Source organism: Mus caroli, unplaced genomic scaffold, assembly GCF_978045245.1.
Source record: "Mus caroli unplaced genomic scaffold, Mus_caroli_1 scaffold_7, whole genome shotgun sequence".
Taxonomy (NCBI): domain Eukaryota; kingdom Metazoa; phylum Chordata; class Mammalia; order Rodentia; family Muridae; genus Mus; species Mus caroli.
Window position 1 is genome coordinate 93019161 of NW_028227262.1, and position 25768 is coordinate 93044928.

Consider the following 25768-nt stretch of genomic DNA (forward strand, 5'->3'; position numbering starts at 1 on the left):
GCCCAAGGACTGTCAATCAACCCTGTTGTAAATAAATTGTTTACCCCAAGGACTGTCAATCAACCCTGTGGCAAGTAAATTGCTTACTACTAGGTTTCTTTCTCTCAATTTATTTGCTCAAGTACATGTTCTCCAAGAGGATCCGCTGAGATACCTTAGAGGTAGGTATTCTACTGGCCAGAAGCTAGCGAAACATGGCCAGTGCATGCTGGCAATAAGAACTAAATATAGTTAATCCACAGTTCACTAAGATATGAGTGATGAGTAGCTACCACCTGCATCTCAAGGCATAGATAGCAGCAGTCTAAGCAGCCTCTAATCGAGAAGAAGATTTCACTCAAAGCTTCATGATAAGCAGGCTGGGCTGTCTCTTGGGGAGTGGCTAGAGTAGTGTGACCCATGAGAGTGTTTCACCTTTGGGCTTACACAGGATTGCACATTCCACTGCCTTGGAGTTAGGAAGTCATGTGACTTGTTTTGGCCAATGACATCTGAGAAGACCTGTGATGAGTATAAATTCCCATTCCCACATTTCCTCTGCCATTGCAACTGGTGATATTCCAAGATTGTGGTAGATACAGGGCAAATCCTTCAGTGACACTGTGGGGCAGATCAGTCTTGCTTCTAAATATACATAGCAAACCATGGCAGACAATCAAAGAGGGATCAAGAAGTCAATTTTTCCTGTTTCAAGTCCCTTGGGGTTAAGTGGTATCACAAATAAACAGTAGCTTAATCTATCAAATACTGAGGCCCTCCCCAGTACTCAGTGCCAAGTGTTGAGATGTAATGCCACCAGCTCCCACTTACCATATAAGTCAGGGTTCTCAAAGTCCATCCGCTGCTTCTGTGCTTCAAGAAAAACATGGATGTTAATTCCTCTGGCTGCTGAGCTATAACCAAGGAACCGGGCTGGGATTTGTGTGCAGATATCTGGTTCATCAGCACCAAACCCCAAGTCCAAGAGAATCTCCACTGGATCTTTTTCCCAAAATTCCAGCCATTCAGGAATGCTGAGATTAAAAAATAAGAATATCTTTATGTATAACAGCCCATTTAACCATAGCCCATTTTATTCTACTTACCCAGTCTTCCAGAATTTGAGTGGAAGAGAAATTTGAAGAGACAAACAGATGCTGAGTTCACTACAACTCTCACACAGCTCACTTCGAAGCCAGTCAGATACCCAACCTACCAACAAGTGCCTGTGCTTTACAAACAAAAACTATGAGCTTATCCATCTGGTTTTCCTTTCCTACTGTGCAAGTGTTAAATCGGACAGGGCAGAAAGAGTAGGGAGTGGAAGTCATAGCACACGGGCAATCACCTTAAAGCAATGTCTGTTAGCAATCAAGGAAATAGAACATACAATATCACCAACAACCTGAAAGTGGATACCCAAAGAATTTTTTTTTCTAAGTATCAGTCTGGGGCATCCTTAGCTACACCAATCTGACAAGGATATTACTGAATGCACACCATAGGTTCAACATTTCCAAATAACATTTTCAAATCACTAGGTAGGGTTAGAATATGTTCTGGTTTTTATTTCTTTATATTTTGTCTTGACTTGGCCAAAAACAACAAATCCTTTTGTTAAATAGTTCTAGTCTGTGTTGGTACAGAAATTAGGAATAAATTATCTAGAAATTTTATGTATACCAATTCATTTCTCACTCAAAATTTCTGGTACTTGACCTTCCAAATGCTGTGGGAACTAAGATTTCTCAAAAGGTTTCAGAGGGTTTTCTTGTGTTTCGTGAAGGTTTTTGCTTGCCTTTACTTCCCATGGTACTCTCAAAAGCTTGTTTGAGAAGCAGAAAATTAGATAATTTTCTCTCTAGAGCTTCAGTTTCATCAGTCCCTGGGCAAGCCCCCTTCCCTTGGGCTTGTATCATGTTCACAATTTCTAATGTCACTTACAGATTTGATGGTTTGCCTTCTGACTCAATCAAAGACAAAAAAGGCAGGCTAGGAACCCTCATTGAGGGGTCTAAATGGCTTTGGCTAGGATACCTTAATCATTAAAATGATTTGGAAGGCTGCAGCGACAATCAGTTGGTTGTATGCCATGGACAAATTGATATAAAGAAGGTTCGAATGAGTAATTAGTTTGGAGAGAATCCTAAATTCCACATGAAAATTTAATTTATTATCTATTGGCCCCACTGTATAAATCTTTATTCAGTCTATTCTTACTAATTTCTTTTTGAACATCTGTAGTACTCTAAGCTCTGGGGCAAGGTACAACACAAAGTAAACAAAGACTGTCCCTGACTCCCAAAGGGTACAGTGTCATGGATATCAATATGAATATTGATTGGCTTGCCACTAAACATATTATTGAATCATTATTAAAATATCATTAACTTGCAATATATTTAATAGCACAATAAATAAATGAAACAAATGTATCTTTTAGAAAGTAAATCATTACATGTAAATCTTTGTTCTAAGTCCTTACCCTACTCCCACTAAGTCCATGGGTCTCTCTCCAGGTCTTAGTCTAGATGAGTATAGACATGTTTTATAAATTTTACCTGTTACTCTTGTCAAGATTAATGTGGTCTCTGTATCTTTTTACAGCTTATAGTTGTCTTAAAATATGACTCAGTGATAGTTCTAATGGGTAGAGTTGCAGTTCCTATACACCCTACTTGTTTTGTCAACAAATGAAATTGCAGCAACTATAGATCTAACCATTCATTAGATATTTCCCAGTGACAGACAGTTAACCTCCTTTCCAACTTCACTGTCTTTTAAAATGTACTCTTAAAAATAGGATTTGGAATTCCTTTGTTCTCCCTCTCATCCTTTAATTTAACAAGTATTTCTCAAGTAGATATTTTTAATTTAACAAAGCCAATTGTTGAGCTGAATCATCTATCTTGATGAAAGTTCCTGGAAATCACATACCTTTGAGGCACACCTGTGGTGGAATAACACGAGTTGAAACTAGTCCCTCTGGACAGGGAAGGAGTCTCTGAGAACTGATGTAGAGATCTAGAAGACAAGGGGATCAAAGATGAGTCATATTGTTTAGATTCTCCCAGAAGGTCCTTGGGATGATGTCCTTTCTCAAGGAATCATTTTTGTTTCCTCCTGTTTCTAATAACCCCACAGTGGGTGCACCTTGGAAGGAGACAGTGTGTGTAGCAGAGGGGTGCTCCTCCTTTCTGAGCATTGTTATAGAATGTGTGAGAATTTAAGTGTTAGGTGACTGTGAGTGTTTATAAAGGTGACAGAATGCCTCACTCTTGACAGATGGCAAATCATTGGGGGACCATTCTGGAACACAGCTTTGCCAGGCTCCAACTTGAGGGAAGAAGTTAATATTATGTGATGAAAGATCTACAGCAAACAACCACTGGAGGTACTCCACGTCATTTCTCAAAATGAAGAAGGATTTCACAGTACATGGCTAACAGTCTCTAACCTGTGTCCCCAGAGTCCCCCATGACCCACCATACGCAATAGTAATGAAGTCCCTTACTACCCAAGACAATGAGAATCACCATATTTAGTATACCTCTATTGCAAAACATTTTAAAGCACTTCCAAAGAAAATTGAACTGTATTATAATACAATTCTATTTTATGTAGCTTAGGCATATCATGGATCATATTAGACAGTTGGCATACAATTAAAATTTATCAAACAACACTCTGCAGATGTCAATGTTCCCAAGGAGACAAGGTTACTAAACTTGAGTTGCTAAATTTGTTTTAGTCCTGTCCGTACTGAGTAAGAACATCTGGACCCTGCCTCTCTATTTAATTGTATCTTTTCATTAACAATGAAAAAGAACACGTTTCTGAATAATACGAATTCTACACTTAAATGGCGGTAGATCTTGACAGAAGAGGAAAACTTATTTATTTATTTACTTATTATTGCCTTATGTACTGGTTAGTATTTTTTTTCTCAACTTGCCTCACAAAATAAAGACACTTGTCAAAAGGAACCCCTGAATGGGGAGTTGCCACTATCTGATTGGCCTATGGAAATGTATGCAGGGCATTTTCTTGATTGTTTCTGGATGAAGGAAATTCTAGTCTACTGTGGATAAATCCATCCCTAGGCAGGGGAGCTCAGGCTGTATAAGAAAGGTAGCTGAGCAAGCCACATTCCCCTGTGTTCTTGTTTCAGTCCCTGCCTCCAGGTTCCTGCTCCAGTTTCCCTAAGTGAAAGACTATAACTTGTAAACCAGCAAAATCCTTTCCTCCTTCAAGCTGCTTTTGATCATCAGTGTTTTATCACAGTGTCAGAGAGGCAAACTACCATACCTCATCTCTCTTTCTTTAAATTCCAGGGCTTTTTCCGCATTTGAGGGCTACGTTCATTTTGCAGTGTTTAGTAGAACAACATAGGAGTAGCCCTGGACTTAGATCCAGAGAAATCCATGAATGCTTGCAGGTTTGATTCAATCATGTGGACATGAGCTTGACCCTAAATCCAGCTCTCAGTCTCCTCTTTGAGCTCCCTGGGAGTTTTTTTGTTTTTGCTTTTGTTTTGCTTTGCTCTAAAATCATATAATTGCATCAGATCAAACAAACAAACAAACAGAAAAACCTAATCACTTAAGGGAGGGGGAACTGTGAAATGTGTGTACCTCAGCACTCCACATTTAGATTTCTGGAAGGATTCTGACCTTACAAGATGATCCAATATCAGGAAGTAGTTCCTAGTCTCAAAGAGCTCAGTCAATCCCGGCATCTGTTGAACCAGACTGTCCCTTAGCATCATCTAAAGGGTTTGCAAAGAATAGTTTTGAGCCTCAGCTATGAATTTCAGTTCAGCGCGTCTTAGGTGAGCTTTGATACTAAGGGTCCAGCTCATGCTGCTGTACTGGGGAGCACACTCTGAAATCGACTTTCTCCTCCACTCGAGACACACTGCTTCCCAACAGCATCTAAACAGTCAGTAAGTAGTGCCCTGCACCACCGGTTCCAGACAAACCTGTGACAACGATACTACCTTCGGTGAATTGATGCACTGCAGTAGGATGCATTTATGCAAATATTGTAACTAAGTTTCACAGCAGGTCAGCATTTGTCGATTTAATCCTCTTATTCCTTTATGATATTTAAGGAAGCTCTAACTCTGCCACGGTCAGCGAAAATGCTCTAATCATAGTGGCTGAGATATTTCCTGAGATCCTGAAATCTCTACAATTATTTAGAAGAAATATTCTCATTGTTTCTGCTTCAGTGATGTAGCTGTTGAATTTCAAAGTGAAGCGACTGATTCGGCTACGTACCTCATGTAGTCTTTCACGGTCATTTGAATGATTCCTTGTTCATGCAAAGAAGCTGCAATTACAAAAAAAAAAAAAAAAAAAGGAAAAAGAAAAGAGAAAAGATAGGGTTAAACATGATTGTCATACATGGCTCCAGGAGAACCTTTGTGGGAGAGGATTCCTATCCAGGGGTGTTACCTGGCACTGTATCTCTGAGGTGAACAGGACCTAGACAATGTTAAATCATGTGAGGGTCGGTGGGCACTCAGTGTGGGGAGCAGGGAATTGGGATCAGCAGCAAACAGGAAACTTAGCAAAGATTTCATAGGAAAGATGCCATTTGTATTTTGAAGTGGGGTTAGAATTTTCTGGACAAAGGTGTAGCTTTAGAGATAATTAAAACGGCATCTGCAGCAGGTGGGAAGCACTGTTCTGGGGGTATTCGCACAGGATAACTCAGGGTGCTCTGGCAAGATCACAGGTAGAAGATGGTCAAGGCTAGCATGCAGGGAACATTCAGCAGGCACCCAGCTCTACCATTCATTTGTATCATCTGGTCCTTTCTATACCATTCAGTTTAGGTCCTACCCTTGTTTTTCAACAGAATGCATGAAAAAGTAGTCATACTTCCCTAACTATATATATATATATATATATATAGTCAAAGATAGCAAAGTTAAGGAATTTATTAGTACCTTTATTATTGATTACAGCAGTAACTGTTTATTTTGCACTAACTGTGTGAGGTACTGTGCAAAGCCTGCCAGTTATGCCTTTTTTAAAAATTAATTTTCAAAAAGATATATTTATTTTATTCTATGTGCATAAGTGTTTGCCTTCATATAGGCATGTACAGTGCTTCTGAGGAGTCCAGAAAAGAACATCAGGTGTCCTGGAACTAGAGTTAAGAATAGTTTTAATCTACCTCGTGGGTGCTGGCATCTGAACTCGGATCATTTGCAAAATATGTAGAAAGCATTCTTAATTGCTAAGTCATGTCTTCAGCTCTTACACAATCTTCCAAGTCCTCACAATAAGTCCTTAAAATGGGGCTTGTTATTTTACACTTAAGGGAGAAGGAAAGGAGAGATCACAGTTACATAAACTTCTCCTGGCCAGTAAAATGCCACAGCTTATTTTGGTTTGCTGCTGTTGTTGTTTTCTTTCTTTCCAAAACACCACACTGCCAACAGAATGTCCCGTAGTGTGTTTAAAAGCCAAAAAGACAGATTTACATTTATGTACCAGGATATGAAAATCCATTGTTTTAAGCAAAACACTGTATGTGATGAAGACGGTACTGAGGGTCCAGTTGCCTGGTAGATGCAAGAAGGATGGTGTTGGGGACAAAATGTTGGTTGGACATCATAGGGGACACTTAAAAGTCACTGTAGTATTCACACTGTGTCACAACATAGCATGTCAATAATACCTACAAAAGAAGTATTCAGATCATGGTCAAATTTAACCTAACGTCCACCAGACTTCCCACTCCTGGTTGTCCTGTTATAGCATGTGACATGTATGAGTGTCAATGTTGCCACCCATACTGTGAAAAAAAATAAAGCTTGCCTCTGCTGAAAAGAAAGAACAGGGGAAGGTTTAAATGGAAAACCCTGACAGAAGGAAGCATAAGGAAGGCCATTGCATGTGATGAAAGGCCTTTTAGTCTGGAGCCAAGATTACTGTCCAGGTAGTGAGTCCCTGCATGACTTCAAGGTCCCTAGGAACTTGACTGTGGGTTTCAAGTTTGGAGAGTAAAGGTAAGAAGACTCACTCATTACTGATGTTTTTGTTTGTTTGTTTGTTTGTTTTCCTATTGCTGTTGTAAGACGGGCTCTCCCTATGAACTCCAAGCTAGACTTGCAGTCATCTCTTCCTATCTCAGGCTCTCCAGGGCTGGGAGTCCAGGTGCATAGCATCATACTTTAAAGAGGGTTTAAAAGTGCAGCTATCCTGCTACATGACCTAGAGCAATAAAGACTGGAAGCATATAAATGCTATGTGGGTAAGTAGATGATTTTGCTTCTTTGTTTCTGTGTTTGTTTGACACAGCCTCTCACTATGTAGCTCTGGGTTTCCTAGAACTTATTATGTAGACAGCCATGGACTTAACACACAGAAACCCATCCATACCTCCCTCCCAAGACTTAGGATTAAAGGTATGTGCCACAGCTTAAATAGAGGATTTTAAGCAAGCCAAACATGTACAATTACACTTTAAAGAGTTGGTGAGAGTAATACATAGAATGTATAGCAAAGCAAGGGGGACCCTCACAGGAATAAAGTAGGTTGAGAAACAATTCATTTGAAAGGATGTGACCCAGCCTGGAGCTCTTGTACAATACTCTTATCCTAGTCCAGTGGTAGTTATGACTAATAAACTACATCACTGTTTCACTGAGCCTAGATAGACTTTCTAAATCTTCACATTACAGATTTTCATGTGAGGAGAAGGACTTGATCATAATGTTAACAAGTAGCTATTTGAGGAGACATAAACTTGAAGGGGAAATCAATCAATAAATAAAGTCATTGCTACTTCACAGAGTATTCTAGGGAATGTGATGCTGCATTTAGACACCAGTGTAAGCTAGAGTTCATAAACAAAGTTTACTCAGTACCGACCTCTCGCCTGCACAGGCATTATTAATCCATAGTGGCTCACTTGTGCACTAAAATCAATTCAGTCTTGGAGCGTCTCAAGATTACAAAATCGCAGACAATTGAGTGAAGTTGTCAGTGGAAAGAAATCTGATTTACCACCTTATTAATCATGTCATAAAAGCAAGCGCAGTACAAATTGTAGGCAATTACATGAAGAGGATGTCATGATGAATTAAGTAGCTAGTTGCCAAATGGAAGGTAAAATAAAGTCTATTTAACATTTTGAGCAAACTTCCCTCTTTCCTTCCCCTCTTTCTATAGGTACAGCCTCTATTATTACTTTGTAATCTATAGAGTAAGCACCTCTTGGACTAGCTCATCAGGAGAATTCTGATTTTTGGATTAGTTTTGTTATTTGTTTGTTTATTTGTTTGTTGTTCTTCTGTACAGTTCTCCCCATGGAAGAACTCTGTGGTTCTGAGAAATTTGGCTACATTTTTTTTGCCACGTGGCTGCACTTGAGCTGCCCTGGCCCTTTCAAATTATCTGTCCTGGGTGTCCTAGAAAATGTAAATGAATGTGTACATTCAGGCAGGCGTCTGGCACTGTGGCCACAATGAATTGCTCAAACTGTCAGAGAGAAACTGATCCATTTTCTGATATTGATAAGAGTTAACTTCCCAAAAACTTAGGATACCCAAGATATAAGATACAATTTGTGACACTCATGAAACTCAAGAAGAACGAAGACTAAAGTGTGGACACTTTGCCCCTTCTTAGAATTGGGAACAAAACACCCATGGAAGGAGTTACAGAGACAAAGTTTGGAGCTGAAACGAAAGGATGGACCATCTAGAGACTGCCATATCCAGGGATCCATCCCATAATCAGCCTCCAAACACTGACACCATTGCATACACTAGCAAGATTTTGCTGAAAGGACCCAGATATAGCTGTCTCTTGTGAGACTATGCAGGGGCCTAGCAAACACAGAAGTGGATGCTCACAGTCAACTATTGGATGGATCACAGGGCCCCCAATGGAGGAGCTAGAGAAAGTACCCAAGGAGCTAAAGGGATCTGCAACCCTATAGGTGGAACAACAATATGAACTAACCAGTACCCCCCGGAGCTCATGTCTCTAGCTGCATATGTCCTAGTCAGCCATCAGTGGAAAGAGAGGCCCATTGGTTGTACAAACTTTATATGCCTCAGTATAGGGGAACGCCAGGGCCAAGAAGTGGGAGTGGGTGGGTAGGGGAGTGGGGTGGGAGGGTATGGGGGACTTTTGGGATAGCACTGGAAATGTAAATGAAGAAAATACCTAATTAAAAAAAAAGGAGAGTTAACTTAGCCTTGCTACATTTTAAAAAACCATAACCCTGAAGAAAATGCAGTCACCCAGAAAATTCTAGTCACTGGACTCTGAATCCTCATGCCCTAGAATTCTTCATGAGATTTTAGTGGCTACACAAACAACAGAGCACATCCCTCTGCATGATGCTGTAGTGAGGATCCAGCTGGCTGCCAGGACACAAAGGGCAGCCAGCATCCAGGGAAAAAACAAGTTCCTGAAAGTTAGCATGTGTTCTGTGGAATGTGATGGGGGCCAGGCTTGCTCACAGTAGGGTTTCCAGATACACAGGAAACCTTACACCTTCAGCACCAGCTAGGGGGAGAGCTTTCTGGTCCTGCAACCACATCCTGTGAGGCACCATCACCAGTTAGAAGACAGTTGCTCCCTTACCTCAATTTCAGCATCATGACAGTACATGTGCAGCTACTCAAGTGCCTTCCTAGACTCCTGATACTTTTCTCAATACTTCTGGAAATGACCCAACAATCTGACTCTGCCAGTGCATTCAGACACAGAGCCCTTTGAGCTGCCAAGTTGAGAGTCTGAAGAAAATTTAGCACAGGACACCTGATAAGACTTTTAAAAGTAAGCCTGATTTTTAAAAACTGTTAAAAAGTTATTACAATTATTAGGCTCACTCACTGATTTCTAGTCCACATTCCCCACCTCTCTCCGTCCCAGGAGACCAGTTTCTGTTCTCATAGTGCTTCTGTGACGATGTCTTGAATCTACAGAAGCAACAGCTGGCCTCCCAGCACGTGGACACACTTGTAGAAAGTCTTGCCTAGAGCACTATTCCTTGGTTTTTGTTGTTGTTGTTTTCTGATTTGTAAGATAAACTTTCTGGATGCCTCGGTCAGGCTTGTCAAGGTCAAGAAGGCTTCTCTGGCCTGGTACCAAGATGATCCTGAAGGAGAGGCACAAGCAGGTGGCTCATGGGGTGCCAGTTCTCACAGGGATTGGAACTCCAAGACTTTCCTTAAAACTTGGAAGTGGCTGCAGCACTTGCCCAGGTGTCTTTAGGGTAGCAATCTGTTGACGGCAGCCTACACTCCAATTTTCTTGTCTTTATGTTGCCTGCTTCATTAGTGATTATCTGCATGGCTCCTTGAAGCATTTGCTACCTCAAATGAGAACAAAAATCTGAAGCATGGGGAACACCACAGCAGGAAGGAAACCCTCCCCTATTATCCTAGATGTCCTGAAACTTCTGTAGACATCAGGCTTAAGGTTGTATGTGCAATAGGTGGAACATACCTGCATCTATGATGCTATGCCACACCCTGGTAGCTGGGCAGTTACAGTGCTACACTCCATCTTGTTTGGCTTACATGCTTTCTCTACCATTTCCCCCTCCAGGACCCCTCCTTTGATTTATAATACTAGCTGGAAGCCTTTGGAGAAGGTGAAACAAAGGTCAGCGAATTCCTGCTAGCCACAGTTCCCATTAAAGTGAGAACAAAAGTCTCTGCTCTGTTGATTTCATTCTCGTCTGTGGTTAAAATTCCAATTCTGCTTCCTTCTAGATATAATCTCTAGCCATCCGCCCTACTGTTAGGTGGACTTGTGCCATCTGAAGCAGCAGATACCGCACTTAACCCTGCACAATGTATTACTGAAGAAGATGCAGTCAGATCTGCAGAAGGCACTAATTAGCACCTTTGTTGGCTTAGAAAGCATTTTTTATTTTGGTTTTCCTAAGCATTTCTGACTGATTCATGGAAGACATTTGGTTCTTTGGAATATCGTCCAATAGACTAATCAAATTACAGTTCTGCAATGCTCTAAAATAATAGCATTCTGTAGCTTTCTGCAAATTTAACTCTTGCCTGACCAGGACACTTTGTAGGGGTAATCCACAGTGTGTTAGCTTGGTATGGATAACTATTAACCCATGTCCTTACCCCAAACAGACCCTTACATATTGGCTAACACTTGAATTCAACATCTTAAAGCTATTTGGAATCATATTCTCATTCCTTCTATCCATTTATTTCTTTTCCTCCCATTTCAAACTTGACACCAGTGGAAGCCATTGCTGTAAGCCTAAGTCTGTAACAGCTCCTGCTCAAGATGTAACAGCCATTCCCATAGCCAGGAACATCTGTTTCCTTGTTGTAGTAAGGTCATAGGCCACTCCAGTAGAGATGCTCATCAAAAGTTGCTCAGGACTCTCTTCTAAGCAAAGACAGGACATTAAAATCTTATTGATCGCAGACCTCAGTTACAATTACCCATTTGAAAGGAGGCTGTAGATGGCGTTCCTATGCCAAGCCCATCCTGAGACTGCATGTGATTCTTCCTCTCTGGAATTTCAGAAATCTATCATCTGAGTACATCTTATTTAAAACAAAAATTTCTGTCTCCCTCACTGCACAAAACATTTCCTCAAAATGATCTCCTTCCATATGTGTTCCTGCATACATTTAACTTTCTTTCATCTCTTTGTCTTGTTCAAACTCCTTACTTTCATTACATTGAATGGTCTTGCTTTGCCTCATTGTTTTCTTAATTTTTCATTGACTAGGTCTAGTCTTCTGAGAAAGCTTCCTAGCCTGATAGCATCATCCTTGTTTTTTTTTTTTTTTTTTTTTTTTTGGTTTTTCGAGACAGGGTTTCTCTGTATAGCCCTGGCTGTCCTGGAACTCACTTTGTAGACCAGGCTGGCCTCGAACTCAGAAATCCGCCTGCCTCTGCCTCCCAAGTGCTGGGATTAAAGGCATGCGCCACCACCGCCCGGCCATCCTTGTGTTTATTAGGACTCTTTTTTGACTAGTTTTAGGCCACTGAATTTACAGATGATCTGTACCCTAGTTAGGTTTTCCATTTTCTCTAACAATTGGAGGCAATATCAGCCAAGGGCTACCTGGTAGGACCCAGGATGTATCTAACTTTTTTTTTTTTTAAGAAAAAGTACGTCTCCATGCAGAAGCCAGGAGGAACCACTCAGAGGATATGGAATTTGAGAAGGCCTCAGAGAACAGCAAGAGGCCATCTGAATAAAACTTCAACTTAGGAGACATAAGATGAAGAAAGATTAAAAAGTAGGAGGAGCTGAGACTACAGGGTCTCATCATAAGGGTAGCCTATGTTAAGCTCAAATTGCCATGATCTAGAAAGAGTGGAATTCTTGAGAGTAGTAGTCTCCACATGTCTGTACCTTTCCAGAACAGGATGTCTTCAGCTTCCACTCATAAATCATCTCATATGATGTGGTGGCTTCAATAAAGATGCCCCCATAGTCTCATATATTTAAATGCTTAGTCAGCAGGGAGTACTGCTTGAAAGGATTAGAAGGATAAGAAGGTGTGTCCTCATTGGAAGAAATGTGTCACTGGGGAAGCAAGCTTTGAGATTTCAAAAGCCCTTATAAAGCTCTCTCTCTCTCTCTCTCTCTCTCTCTCTCTCTCTCTCTCTCTCTCTCTCTCTCTTTCTCCAGATCAGAAGGTAGAACTCTCAGCTTACTTCTCTAGCATGTTGCCTACCTGTCTGCTACCATGTTCCCACCATAGTGATAATGGACTAACCTCTGAAACTCTATGCAAGCCCCAATTAAATGTTCTCTTTTATAAGAGTTGCCTTGGTCATGATGTCTCTTCACAGCAATAAAACAATTACTAAGACACCTTGGTAGATAAAATAGGTACATAGCCAAACATTCACCCATAATAAATCATAAGGAAGTTTATTTTAAAACATTTTTCCATATACACAATGTAATTTTATCATTTTATAAGTGAAATATGCCAGGTGGTATCTGATCTTTACATTATAATGACTATATACTTTCACAGTCAGGTAGCAGTGTCATTCAATCTGTCCTCAGAAGTTGACAAGGCATTTGCAACAAACTTGTTTCAATATGGAATCTGAGTCAAAGAGTAAGTTGTTGTGGGAAGATAGACACAGTCCTTGGCACTATGTCCTCAAAGAGGCTTTGAATGTCTGGTTATAGGTGGATCCTTGGTGCTCCACCAAGCCCATATGGTCAAACTGGCAGTAAGAGGCCAATAAGAGAATATTGTCTGGACTTGGCAGTTTTTAGTTTTTAGTTGCTTATAAGTCACTATCTACTGTTAGACAATGTTCTGGGGTAACTTAAAGGGGGCCAGAGAGATTTTCGCTGCAATGCCATAATATGTGATATCAAACGTAGCTGAAGGTGAAAGAGCATTATTCATAATGCCTATGTTAGTTGGCAAATAAGTGGGAAGGGCAGCTGCAAGTCTTCTGCAATTATTAAAATTAACATGGAAACACGGGACAGGGAAAGTATCCAGTACACTAAGAAGAAGTTTCTGTCTGTGTTACGCCACTGTCTCTGGAGAAAGTAGGAAGATAGTGTGATATCTATCACCTTATACCCTCTCCAGATTTTCTGAGTTTGAACCTTACCATTTGTTAGCAGTAACCCCTTTTCTTCCCTCTCTTCAATTTATTCCCAGTGTGGCTCTGGAATTCCATAAGCTCTGTGCACATATAGTCTCCCGGATGCCTGCAAGTCTAGCTCCCTGCCTGCTTGTAACTATCTGTGACCAAAAGTCATAGCACTTGACATTCAAATTCTTCAACTGCTACAAAAGAATGAGAACCAGCCATGTTCCCACATGGGTTACTGAGTTCCAAATATGACCAATGAGAAAGGACTTGGGGAACAAAAGCTCAGTTAGCTTATAGAAGAAGGCTTTGTTAAAAAGCCTTGCTGAAGACTAACGAGCTGCCAAGTAAAAGCTGTGCCTTCTGACCTCAGAGTCACACAGAGACCCTGCTTCCCTCCTGGCTTTTCCTTTATACTTTATAGTTCACTAACTTGGCTCTGATGAAGCCAGACCATGAGTTGTATTTTCCAGGAAGTACAGTGTAACCAAAGGAAGGAAGAATGCCGGCCTCCCAGCGCGACATAAACAAGAGTCAAAGACAGGTCTGTGTGACAAAATATACCTATGTTTCTGTCTCTTCCTTGAGTGTGAATTGATATGAATAGAGAGGCTATCATATTCAATTTATTAGAAGCATGTTCTGAAATTTTGACATCACAGAGGCCTAACGTTAAAAATAAAGTGATTTAATTGAAATGTGGTTAATTTGCCTTCTAAAACCTCATTCCTATCCATAGATTAATGCTTTTCTTATCTGCCATCAGAGAAGTGTCTCATTACAACCTACAGCAGTTAAAGCAGTGTGGAGAGTAAAGGTCGGCTGAGTGCTAAGTTCAAAATGGATCTTAAATAACGTTCTCTCTCTCTCTCTCTCTCTCTCTCTCTCTCTCTCTCTCTCTCTCTCTCTATCTCTCTCAGAGTCAAGGTCTTATTTAGGAAGGAGAATAGGAGAATGGAAGGGCCAGAGTACGAGAAGGTATGTAGTAAAAAGACTTCTCTTGGAATAATATGGCCTTGGACTCAATGAACCCACTGCAGGTACAGAAACTTGCACAAGAGTGGGCGTGTCCGTACTTGATCATGGAAGAGGAAAGGTTTCATGAAGCCCATCTCTCCCTGAGTGATTATTGACAGCTAATGGTGGGCAAGGAAGGGTATCACTTTCTTTAGTCATGTAGCTACTGATTGATTGGATATAATCCAAGAAATAGCTTTCACCCATGCTTACATGAGCAACCCTACTTAAACTCAATAGAACATAAAAACAGGAAGAGCTTCTTGGGAAGGAGGGGAAGATGGTGAAAGGAGAGACTGAAGATGACAGGAGGTAATGCGTAATGAATAAAATTCATTATGAACATCATGACACTCTAAAAGAATAAGAAATTAAATTTAAAATGTAGAGCAACTGAGTGTAGGAGGGAATTTCAATGAAATTTTCAGTTTAAACTTTTAAAAAGTTAAAAGTTTGAAAAAGCAAAATGATCCAATTTTAATCGACTGGCAAACATTGGCCAGCCTTAATTGAAGAAGGTGTAGAAGATATAAAATAATTAAGAACAGCAAGGTAAGTTACAATAGACTAATAACTGTCTCTGTAATCATTACTTTCCTTGTTTATGTCATATTTAGACAGATTCTTTAGGCATTTAATCAATTCTAGAACATTATTTTTAACACATATGATCAAGGTGTCTTGGAGTTGATGCCAATTTTCATTTTCACTCACAAGATTTCATCTTACCCATCTGAGAGGTATTTATAAAACAAGCACATTTTATAATGGAAGAATCTCAGATCCCATGAAATCTGGTATTTTCATTTAATAAAGATGGAATCCATGAGATCTGTATTCATTATTTTAATAATGTTGTTATCAAACCCCAGGGAGGCAGTATGATACACTTTCTGTCTCAGAAATATTTGTGCTCTTTGTTTTAGGATTTAGTCATTTGTTCATCTCTAGAATAAACATATCATTAGAGAAAAGATAGAAATGTTATGCTTGATACAAAAAAAAAGGAGGGAAAAGAGAGAAAATAGGTTTGGAAATAAACTATAATATATTATGAATAACTAAACAATTTTGTTTACATAATTACATCCTTATAAATGTCTACCTAGGCCGAGAGAGTTTCCTGCTACAGTCTGAGTGTTTGATGGTAGCAAGAATGCTGGTTTCAGCCCATCACCCACTGCTGGGGACATGGATGCACTTTCTGAGTCCTAGTCTTATAAAATCAAGAGAGAAGATGGACTTATTTCCAAGAGCCTCTTCTTAGTCTCCCTTGAGGAAGTTCTAATATCATAGGTGCCTTTCACACATACATCTACTCAGCTCCACAAAGCACAGCTTCGATGGGTTGTCTTGCCTTACCAGTATGGTTGATGGTTTGCTGGAAGTTTTCATTTACAGAGACACTATAAAAGAAGCAAAGCACTGTGAGCCCAACAATATATGTAAAGAGATTATTACCAAGTAGCTTCTGTAATTAAAATGATGAACAAAACAAAAATTCAGGCAGTTGAATCCAAATAATATTCCACCTTTGTACTTGCACATTGACATACAGCTTTTGAAGTAATGCAGCAATCCTCAAGTACTCAGTTAATATGAAAACCCATACTTCTCCCACCCTGGTAACCCATGGCTGAGAGCCCATTCCAGGGAGAGCTAACCAACATTATTTTCATGGAGCTTTGCAAGAGAACTGTATAAAGTACACAGACATGCAAAAATAAGATAAAATAAAACACCACTTACAAGAATCCAGAGTCCAGCCACTGCTGGATACTTTCCTGTTTGGAATTTTCTACAAAGAAAAAGAAAGCACCAGATCTGTTAGTCAAAGCACAACCATCTACAATGACCCACTCTATCATCTGCCACACTCAGCAGCTCTGTTTCCTACATAGTTAGTCACATGTTCATGTAAGCATATTCATTTTCCCCCTGGAGGCACAACCTCCTGTTTTCCATAATCAGCCTCTTCCAAGAATGGATGTAAACTTGCCAAACGACTATAACTTAAGAAAAAAAAAAAGGAACAAAGCATAGAGGACTGGCAAAATGAATCAATGGAGGTGAGAGGTGCTGGAGTGGATGGAAAGTTGCCTAGTGTGAATACAATGAATAGAAAAGGGGATGAGACTTTTGTTTCTCTCTTGTTGGCCCTAAATCACCACGGAACCTCTCCTTATTAAATCCCAACATTTACCTAAGGCAGCTAGCCAGCAATGTTTATTTGCAAGGAGTTCTCTGCCAGATTAGAAACCAGATTTGCATTCATTCCAGGGACAAATTGCCATAGAGTCCCAGGATTTCCAAAGGCAACCTGTGTGTTAAAAAGGCTCCAGTCTTTTAAGGTGGATCTTTAGCACTGGCTCAAAAATTAGAAAATGGAAAAAGAAAGGAGATGAGCAGAACCAGTCCTGAGAGACATTTGCTCTAGTTCTTGTTAGCTACCACATCATACCCTGGGCTCAGTCTGACTTTATCCATAAAATACTTGAATAATTCTCATATAGACTATTGGGTAAAGTAAACCAGCCAATAAAGCTGGGAGATGCTGAGTGGCCTTCATTTGTGGTATGCATACATTTGTGCCATGCGTACATAGAATGGGAATGTTTTCCTCTTTATTACTTTTTCATGTTAGTCAAATGATCGCCAGTGCCTCATGCAAGACGCCCAAGAAATTTTAAATCAAATGGTGTTCTAAACTAAGGTTCATTGGGAGCTGAGGAGATGGCATGTGGTTCAAGTGCTTGTTATTATGCTAACAGGAGGAACTGCATTTGGTTCCCCAGTACCCATGAAAGAGCAGGGCATAGTTGAACTAGAAGGACCCAGCTCCCTTGATCTCATTGGCAGCCAGTCTAGCTCAATTGCACTGCTCCCAGTTCAGCAAGATCACTTCTCTATCTCTCTCATACACATGTATACAAAGAAGAGGAAGAAGAAAAAGGAAATGAAAGAGAACAAGAAGAAGAGGAGGCAGAGGAAGAGAGGGTGGGGAGGAGGAGGACCAGAAGGTTGGTGAGGGGATGGGGAGGAAAAGAAGGAAGAGACAGAAGAGGAGGAAGAGGAAAAGGAAGAAAGTGGAGGAGAAGGAAACAGAAGAGAAGGAAGAGGGGGAGGGGGAGGAGGAAGAGGAGGAAGAGGAGGAGGAAGAGGAAGAGGAAGAGGAGAAGGTGGTGGAGGAAGGAGAAGCTTTTTTGACTTGGGCCTGAATGTATCTTCAGAGTCTTGGGATTTTAGGATGAGGGTATTGAAATGAAAAAGAAGCAGTGTTTATCACTTAGCTGGTCTATTTGTGCTGAAGTCATGTATGTCTGTTGTATAGAATTGCCTGAAATCATGCCAGGAACACTTGTTTCTTTAATATCAAGTCCTTAGAGGTCACTTGTTCCCAAGCAAAAGCCTCACATCCCGCATTGCCCACAGCAAAGCACTTCCTAGATCCCTAGAAGGACCCTTACCTTGCACATACATAGTGACCATTGGGTTTTCTTCCTCAGAGTCAGGAAGCAGATGCCCATCCAGAGGTGCCCATGCCCTCTTCGTATGTCTTAGGATATCTCTCTTGTTCTTCTCCAGGCCTGCTCTGGGAGTGTCAGATCCTTGTAATTCCTCCATTATCTTGAGGGTGGTTCCACAAGCTTACTGAAACTACACAGGCAGACAAACCAGGCACAATGAGTTTTAGCTCAACGACAGGAAGGATTCTTAGAAGCAACTGAGCCATCTAAGGTCACTGTCTCACTGAGACAGGCTCCCCTCCTCAAGCAGAATCCCTGCGGATTTGGGCAGAAGAGTTTCCTTACGATGGTCAGACAGACCAAGGGAGTCACTTGGCATTGCCAGACACAAGGCCACATCCACAGGGATGGATTCTGTGTTCTGAGATGTGGATAGAGAACACAATCCTTACTTTTGAGGATATGAACTTTCAGCACATAACAGGTGTTTTAAAAAACATGTAAAAAATTAAGATACCAAAGCTCAAGTTCAAAAACAGGCTTTGTGCTTAGATTAGTGTGGTAAAAAGTTTCGGTCAGCGTTAGTTCAGTCTTTAAATTCATAGACATGGCTGAAGAGCCAGCCAGGCTGCAGCAGTCTTCCGAGCTTCCTGGTTTTGGTGCAAAATCACAAGCCACGTGACACATAAACTGTCATTTGCAACTCGTGTCTGAGAAAGGCAAACCATTCTGACTGTCTGCAAATATCTGATTCTCTCTTAAGTTCAGGCATGTACCCCAGATGAAATTGTCCTTCACTGCCCTTACATGCTTTATACATTAAAATAGTGCCATTCATGTAAATTTAGAACTGATAGTTAAGATAACTATTAATTTTACATTCTAAATGCAAAAACCAAGACGTTTCAAACAGTTAAATGTAAGGCCCAAAAGGCGGACATTTTATTCAAGAATGTTAACTTTTGAGTCTTCTCTTTGGCAATTTTTTTTAAAATGACAATAAATCAAGGCACAAGTAATAGAGATCAGATTATATTTCACACTTGATGGAGTTGTATCCTAGAATTCATAACACTAGAAAAATGAATGCCTATGATTGGCACTAAAAGTGCATTTATTTAATTTTGCAGAGGATTTTCTTTCAGATTTAAGGAAAAGGTTGTCTTGTGGGTGTGAGTAAAAATCAGAAGATAGCTTTGAAGAGGCAAAATTTCACAAGAAGTAAAATTCCAAAAGTCTGTTCAAGGATATCCTGAGATGTGACACTCATTAGAGAATCAGAAAACTTTAACAACAGAATAGTATGTCACAGAACAGCAAGGTCTTCCGATTATATGATCCTTTTCTTGGTCTCAGCTGGAGATTTTGCTCAGAAGGGTAGGAGTTACCAAGCAGCTGACTATGTTCTGAGCCAGAATGTCACATGTCAACCGAGCCACTGCTTTTTGCAAATCACTGGGAGAATTGTTTCATTTTTAGATAGAAATATTATTTTAGTTTTATGTCCCAAGCTTTCAGTAATTTCTCAGTAAATTCTACCTGAGCCTCCAGCATTACTCAACCATTGAAGACTGGTTCTCTACCAGATTGGTTGTACTTACTACAAATTGTAAAAATGTATGCTCCAAAAGTGGAAATTTTGCCAGAAGCAGAGGTCAGGAAGCATTGGTAAAGGAAGTCTCTTGTTCACTTTGCCTTAGTGGGCAACTTCCAGTTAGTAAACAGGTCTGCTTCTGGAGATAAGTCTCTGCTGCTTGAATGGCCAACTTTGACATCTATTCACTGGACCCTCAATGTGCCTCTTTAGAAAAGGACATAAATTAATTGAATGATAGCCTTGAATTGTCCCATGGTAGCCAGGCAGAAGTTGTGCTGCTTGAGCCCTGCTGTCTCCTCTAGGGAACACCTTTGTTCCCAGGTCCATTTGAAACCCAATGCTGGCCACTTTCACTTGACCCTAGGAGAAAGCTTACATCTGGATTATGTGGTCACCGAAACCTGAAACATGCAGTCCTTTCCTTCCCACATCCTTCTATTTTGATAGACATGTGTATATAAAAAGACCCACTAATACGGATGGTTGGTTATATCATGTTTAATTTTAAAGATGCAAAGCTACACATACCAAATCTTCACTTTGTACAATAAGCGAATGTGTTGAAAAAGAAAACACAAAACATTACCAAATTCTCAGAATGGTGAAAACAATCCAAAGGAGAAAACAATTGGTTCCACATAACACAACGATTCTGTTTTGAATTTTCTATAGTTTGAGCAACATCAACCCATCTGTCCCTATCTCTTAATTCCATAGCAGAGTCAGGAAATGTAAAATCCCAACACAGTAACAATCATTACACCCCCAAGAGTGTGGTATGGCACATCAGGCTCCAGCGTAGCACATGGACCAGACCAAATGGTCATGGGAAAGGAAACTCCAGGTAGTTTGGGCAGCACTTTTGTTGGCTGTTTTGTTTTTCGTTTAGTTTTTCTTTCGCATTTATTCCTTTATTTTTCAAGTGGGCACAAGTATGGAGAAGCTATAGAATTCAGAGGTCTACTCTCCCCTTCCACCACCAGAGGTCTGAGGATTGAATGCAAGTCACCAGGTTTGGTAGCAGGTTGTCTTTACCCACTGAGCCACCCATTTTCAGCCAATGACATCCTTGGTTCTTATGTGATTAAAATAGCAAATCTGGCAGATCAGATGCCTTGACTCTTCTCAGCTCTGCTGCGTTCTGAACTTTGAAGGAATTCTCAAACTTATTTTATACTGCATTCCATCACTCTTGGAATAGTTGTAAAATAACTAGTTCATATGAAAGAATTAATGGGAAGCCTATTCAAAACAACCATTGATTGTATTTTTCAGTTCCTCCTCTTTTATGTTTTTCTTTTTCTCTGTCATCATTACCCTGTCAAGAACTGCCAAGAGAAAGAAAGAAATCACCAATTGTTCTAGTCTTGGTTCTGTGCTGCCTAATTTTAGGTCAATTTGATACAAGCTAGAGGCATTTGTGAAGTGGAAACCTCACCTGAGAAAAACTCACCATCAAATTGACCTATTGAAAAGCTTGTGAGACATTATTACTTTTTTAATTAGTGATTGATGTGTGAGGGCCCAGTCCATTATGGATGGTGCTGACCCTGGGCTGGTGGTCCTATAAGAATGCAGGCTGAGCAAGCCATGATGAACAAGACAATAATCATCACATGCTATCAGAAAAACTCCTACATCCACGGTCTCTACATCAACCCTTGGCTCCAGGTTCCTGCTAGATTTAAGTTCCTGTTCTGCTTTCCTAACATGGTGGAACATGATGTGGAAGTTTAAGCAAAATAAACCCTTCCCTCTCCAAGCTGCTTTTGGTTATGTTGTTTTATTACAGCAATGGAAACCCTAACTAAGACAATTTCCATTACTATGATAGAATATCAAGTCAGGGGAAAAGAGCCTTTATTTTATTTTACATTTCTAGGATCTAGTCCATCACTGAGGGGAAGTTTATATGAGAACTTGATCCATAGTCAAGATCAGGAAGAAACAAATGCATAGATGCTGCCTTCTTATATCCAGGATTCTCTTGTCCTTTATAGTTCAGGGCCTCCTGCCTAGGGAAATTGCTACCCAGGATGAGATGGTTTCTTTCATAGAATTAACAATAGAGAGATTTACTTTGAATGAACAGAACATGCTCACAGACCAGTCTGATAAAGACAAATACTCAACTGAGGCTCTTTTCCCAGGTGTTATATGTTGTTTAAAGTTGACATTTAAGACTAACCACTATACTAACCAATACAAGAGTTTTTCTGATAGCAAACAGATTTAACACTCTTAATTTGTATATAACCCATGTTGTCTTGAAATAACTCAGTAGAATAGCAGAAACTATTGGAAATGTGAGAATACAGTATTTCTCCAACTGTGGGAATGCAGAGTCTCTGTGGCATGCTAGAGGCTTTTAGCAGGGTCTTGAAATTTCTTCCACGTGTACTTGATCTCTTGGGTACAAGCTGCAGTTTTTAGCATTGGTCACCCCTTTTGAATGTTCCCTGTGGTCAAGAAGGTAACCCCATAAAGGAAAAACAACCCTGGCATACCCCACAGGGATCCAGACAGGTCCACAGATATCTCTTCAACCACATCCTTGGGTCTCATCTCACCCTTTTTATCAGAGCTGTTCTGAAATCCTTTATAAGATCTATAATGTCATCCAACTTTTGCCTTCCTCTACACTACCCATTTCATACACTGACTCCCCCAGCAGTAACTCTTAGGAAATGGTTCCTTTCAGCTACCCAGTACTCTGGTAGGACCTGCCTATTTCCAGCTCTGGCATTGCTCACAGATATCTCTATCTCTATCTCTATCTCTCTATCTCTATCTCTATCTCTATCTCTATCTCTATCTCTATCTCTATCTCTATCTCTATCTCTATCTCTATCTCTATCTCTATCTCTATCTATATCTATATCTATATCTCTATAAAAGTTCTAGGCTCATATTTTCTAAAAGTCTCTATCTCTATCTCTATAAAAGTTCTAGGCTCATATTTTCTAAAAATTATTAAAACCTTCAAGATTATTCATTTCACTACCAAAACTAAGACTCAAACGCTGAGAAGTTGACACATCAAGGGAAGTAGAAACTGGGTACCATCTCACTGTGTCTTTGGGTCACATTCCTGTGAGTGACTGCTTATCTGGCCCAATCCCCAGCCCCCCACCCCCCACCCCCATGTCCAATTTTTGATACTCTTCATCCCCAGAATTCACACACTTCCATCCACTGCCCCCTGCACCCCTACCTCATCACTGAATACTCCTTTATCTCCAGTTTCTAACTGAAACACGGGTGTGATTTCCCTTGTGCTTTCCCTCTCAAGCCAGGAACTTCTATCCCTTCTATCCTACAATTTGAACTATGTATTTGGGGATGGTACACATTTCTTTTGTGCTCATCTTACTGTTTTGTGCTCTTGCATTCTCTGCATATGTCATCAGACCATGGAGGCATGGATATCCACTGCATTCTCCCTCATACACTGCCAATAATAGAACAGCTTTCCTATCATCTTTTTCTGAAACATTTCCTTAGCAATGTAGATCATATAGAGACCCTCTAACACTTGGCCCCTCAATCCATTATGTTTTCACATTTCCACTCAATTCCTATGCTCATACTTTGTTCATCATTGGAAAATGGACACACAAATCCCAATTCAAGCATCTGCTATTACTTCTTTTTAAAAAAAGATTTACTTACTTACTTACTTACTTACATATTTATATGAGTACATTGCTGTCTTCAGACACACCAGAAGAAGGCATCACATCCCATTACAGATAATTGTGACCCACCATGTGGTTTCTGGAAATTGAACTCAGGAACTCTGGAAGAGCAGTCAGTGTTCTTAACCTTTAAGCCATCTGTCTGGCCCCTGCTATTACTTCTATTCTATTCAGAATTTCTTTGGACACCATCTTTGTCCTTTTGGAGTCATTGGTCCTTCACTGGATCATTCTATTCACATTAAAACACACTATAATATGATGCATCTTACAATAATCCTCCCCTGCCCTCTCAAATCCTCAAACCTTGCCTTGTTTTTATAGACCAGTGATGATGACTCCCAAACTTAAACTTCCAAATTTTGCATATCCTCTGAACTTCAGGCCATGCTCTTCCCTTTTACTTGACATTTCCACATGAATGTTTGTAGACAACTTAATATGCTCCACACAGAATTCTTCATTGTTTCCTTGGTTCCATTCTTAATCCCAAATGTATCTTCCCCTCTTTTAGCATTCTGCATCTTAACAAATCTCATCTCCATTAGCATACCTGCTCCATCAGAACCTACGAGCCTTCCCTGATTCCTGAATTCCTTCCATCTCTCAAATTTAATCCTAAAATGGAGGATTACCATAGAGCTCAAAACATCCTTCCCCACTGCTATCAACCTGACAGAAACAGAACTTGCAGTCTCTCTTGGGTTCACACACAATCCACACCTTTCCTATGTAACTGAATGAATCATTAGTATTTCAATCTCTATGCTTATCATTTTAGAATCTCTAGAAACTGTAGTTATCACTTCCTCTTAATAGAAACAACTTTTAACTGGATTTTAAAAGATTACACTTCCAGAATTCCTTCCTACTTAGCGTTAAAGCATTCTTTCTCAAGTTTGTTCCTCATTTCCTAGATTCTAAGTTTTGGATGTTCCATACTTCAGTCTTTGCTGTCCATTTCTCTCTTCTGTCTACAACTTCTCCCTATGTAAATATGTCTGTATTTGTTTCTCTATAACTCATACATAACTCACTCTAAATTGCTATTTTAAGGTATTGGTTTTCTTTGGTAAGTCTGTTTCTTTCTATCCTTCAGTTTAGTCACTATGTTTCTAAACTACCTTAATCACCCTGTGAGTTTATTCAGGACAGATGTTTTCCTAATCTTACCATATTGGCATGAGTAAGGTCCTGAATGTGTACTTACTGAATGGGTGTATATGTAAATGAATACCAGAAACAACTGAGCAATGCCAAGGCAAAGCTGATTGAAATAGAAAAGGCTAGAAAAGAGGCTGCTACTACATATTTGTTAGAAATGGTTCACAGCATCAAGGAGTAGTGCATAATAGATATGAATTAGAAAGATAGTGTGATTATGCATACATGTGAACACATACAAACAATATTCATATCATAGTAAGAACTACCTAAAATATGGTCTAAAACTATCTGAATACTTCCTTTTCACTTCTCCTATTAGCCTCTCAACAGCTGATAAGCAAGTGAAAGATTTAATCCATCACTGGGGAAACAAAAAGCTTGTAGTTTCCAGTTTAGTTAATCAACAAATAGCTGTCAATTGGCTGTATAACACGAGACGTGTAGTTTCAAGTTTTCTTGGAATGTAATTTCTATTCATATAATAGGAAGGAATTGATGAGATGAGATAATTTTGCAATTTCATTATTCTATTTTCATCTTCCCCACAGATTATTTAATATGTGACTAATGATACTCACACTTAAAATATTTTAAAATTATATTCAACAAAACTACATGAAGAGGAAGAATAAGCCATTGTTCCTACTACTCATAAATCTGGAAGATGTAAAAGCTCAAACAACAAAGTCAAGCCAGGAATGCCCTTCTGCTCTTCATTCCTATCCAAGTATTGAAGTCCCACAAACACTAGTAAAGATTTCCAAGTGATTCAGGAAAGTAGAGGCAGATCCTTGGGAAGAGTGTGTTCCATCAACACTCTGCTGGGAGGAACAGGCCGTCTGTGATGACTTGTTCTGTGGGTGGCTTCCTCCCACCATGAATATGTGAAGGTGCCTCACTCTTGCCATTTAGGAGCAAGCTGGATTTCAAGACAAGACATTTGTGCCCCAGCTGGAACCTAATGTCAGACTTTCTGAACTTGGAGTTCACATCTTTTGCTAGGGAAAATAAGCTCAAGATTATTAGCTGAAAGACCACATACACCACTTCCGGGGACCTGCAACAGCTTCAAGATGGATGATGTCAGACCTACTGGTATCTCCACTGCTAGCACTGTGTTAGTCACTTAGAAACTTTCAAGCTTAAAAAAATATATATTCCTCAGTGACTTCCTTGACTTTTCCCTTGGTCCTTTCCACATTGACTTTGCCTCATTCTGCCAAGGAGGGGAAAAAAAGAAAA

The 25768-nt window shown here is 40.0% G+C and overlaps 1 protein-coding gene across 3 annotated transcripts in view; it reads right to left on the minus strand.

Moving 5' to 3' along the window:
* The window catches only part of Itprid1 (ITPR interacting domain containing 1), a 155755-nt gene that overhangs the window by 102090 nt on the left and 27897 nt on the right, over positions 1 to 25768 (minus strand). For all 3 annotated transcript variants that reach the window (XM_085840597.1, XM_021165730.2, XM_085840598.1), the window contains exons 2-7: positions 18065 to 18254; positions 16347 to 16395; positions 15960 to 16003; positions 5262 to 5313; positions 2917 to 3003; positions 811 to 1013 (exon numbers count right to left, since the gene is read on the minus strand). In XM_085840597.1, the coding sequence (XP_085696723.1) occupies positions 811 to 1013; positions 2917 to 3003; positions 5262 to 5313; positions 15960 to 16003; positions 16347 to 16395; positions 18065 to 18221 (592 nt within the window). In that variant the 5' untranslated portion in view covers positions 18222 to 18254. The remainder of the gene's footprint in view (positions 1 to 810; positions 1014 to 2916; positions 3004 to 5261; positions 5314 to 15959; positions 16004 to 16346; positions 16396 to 18064; positions 18255 to 25768) is intronic.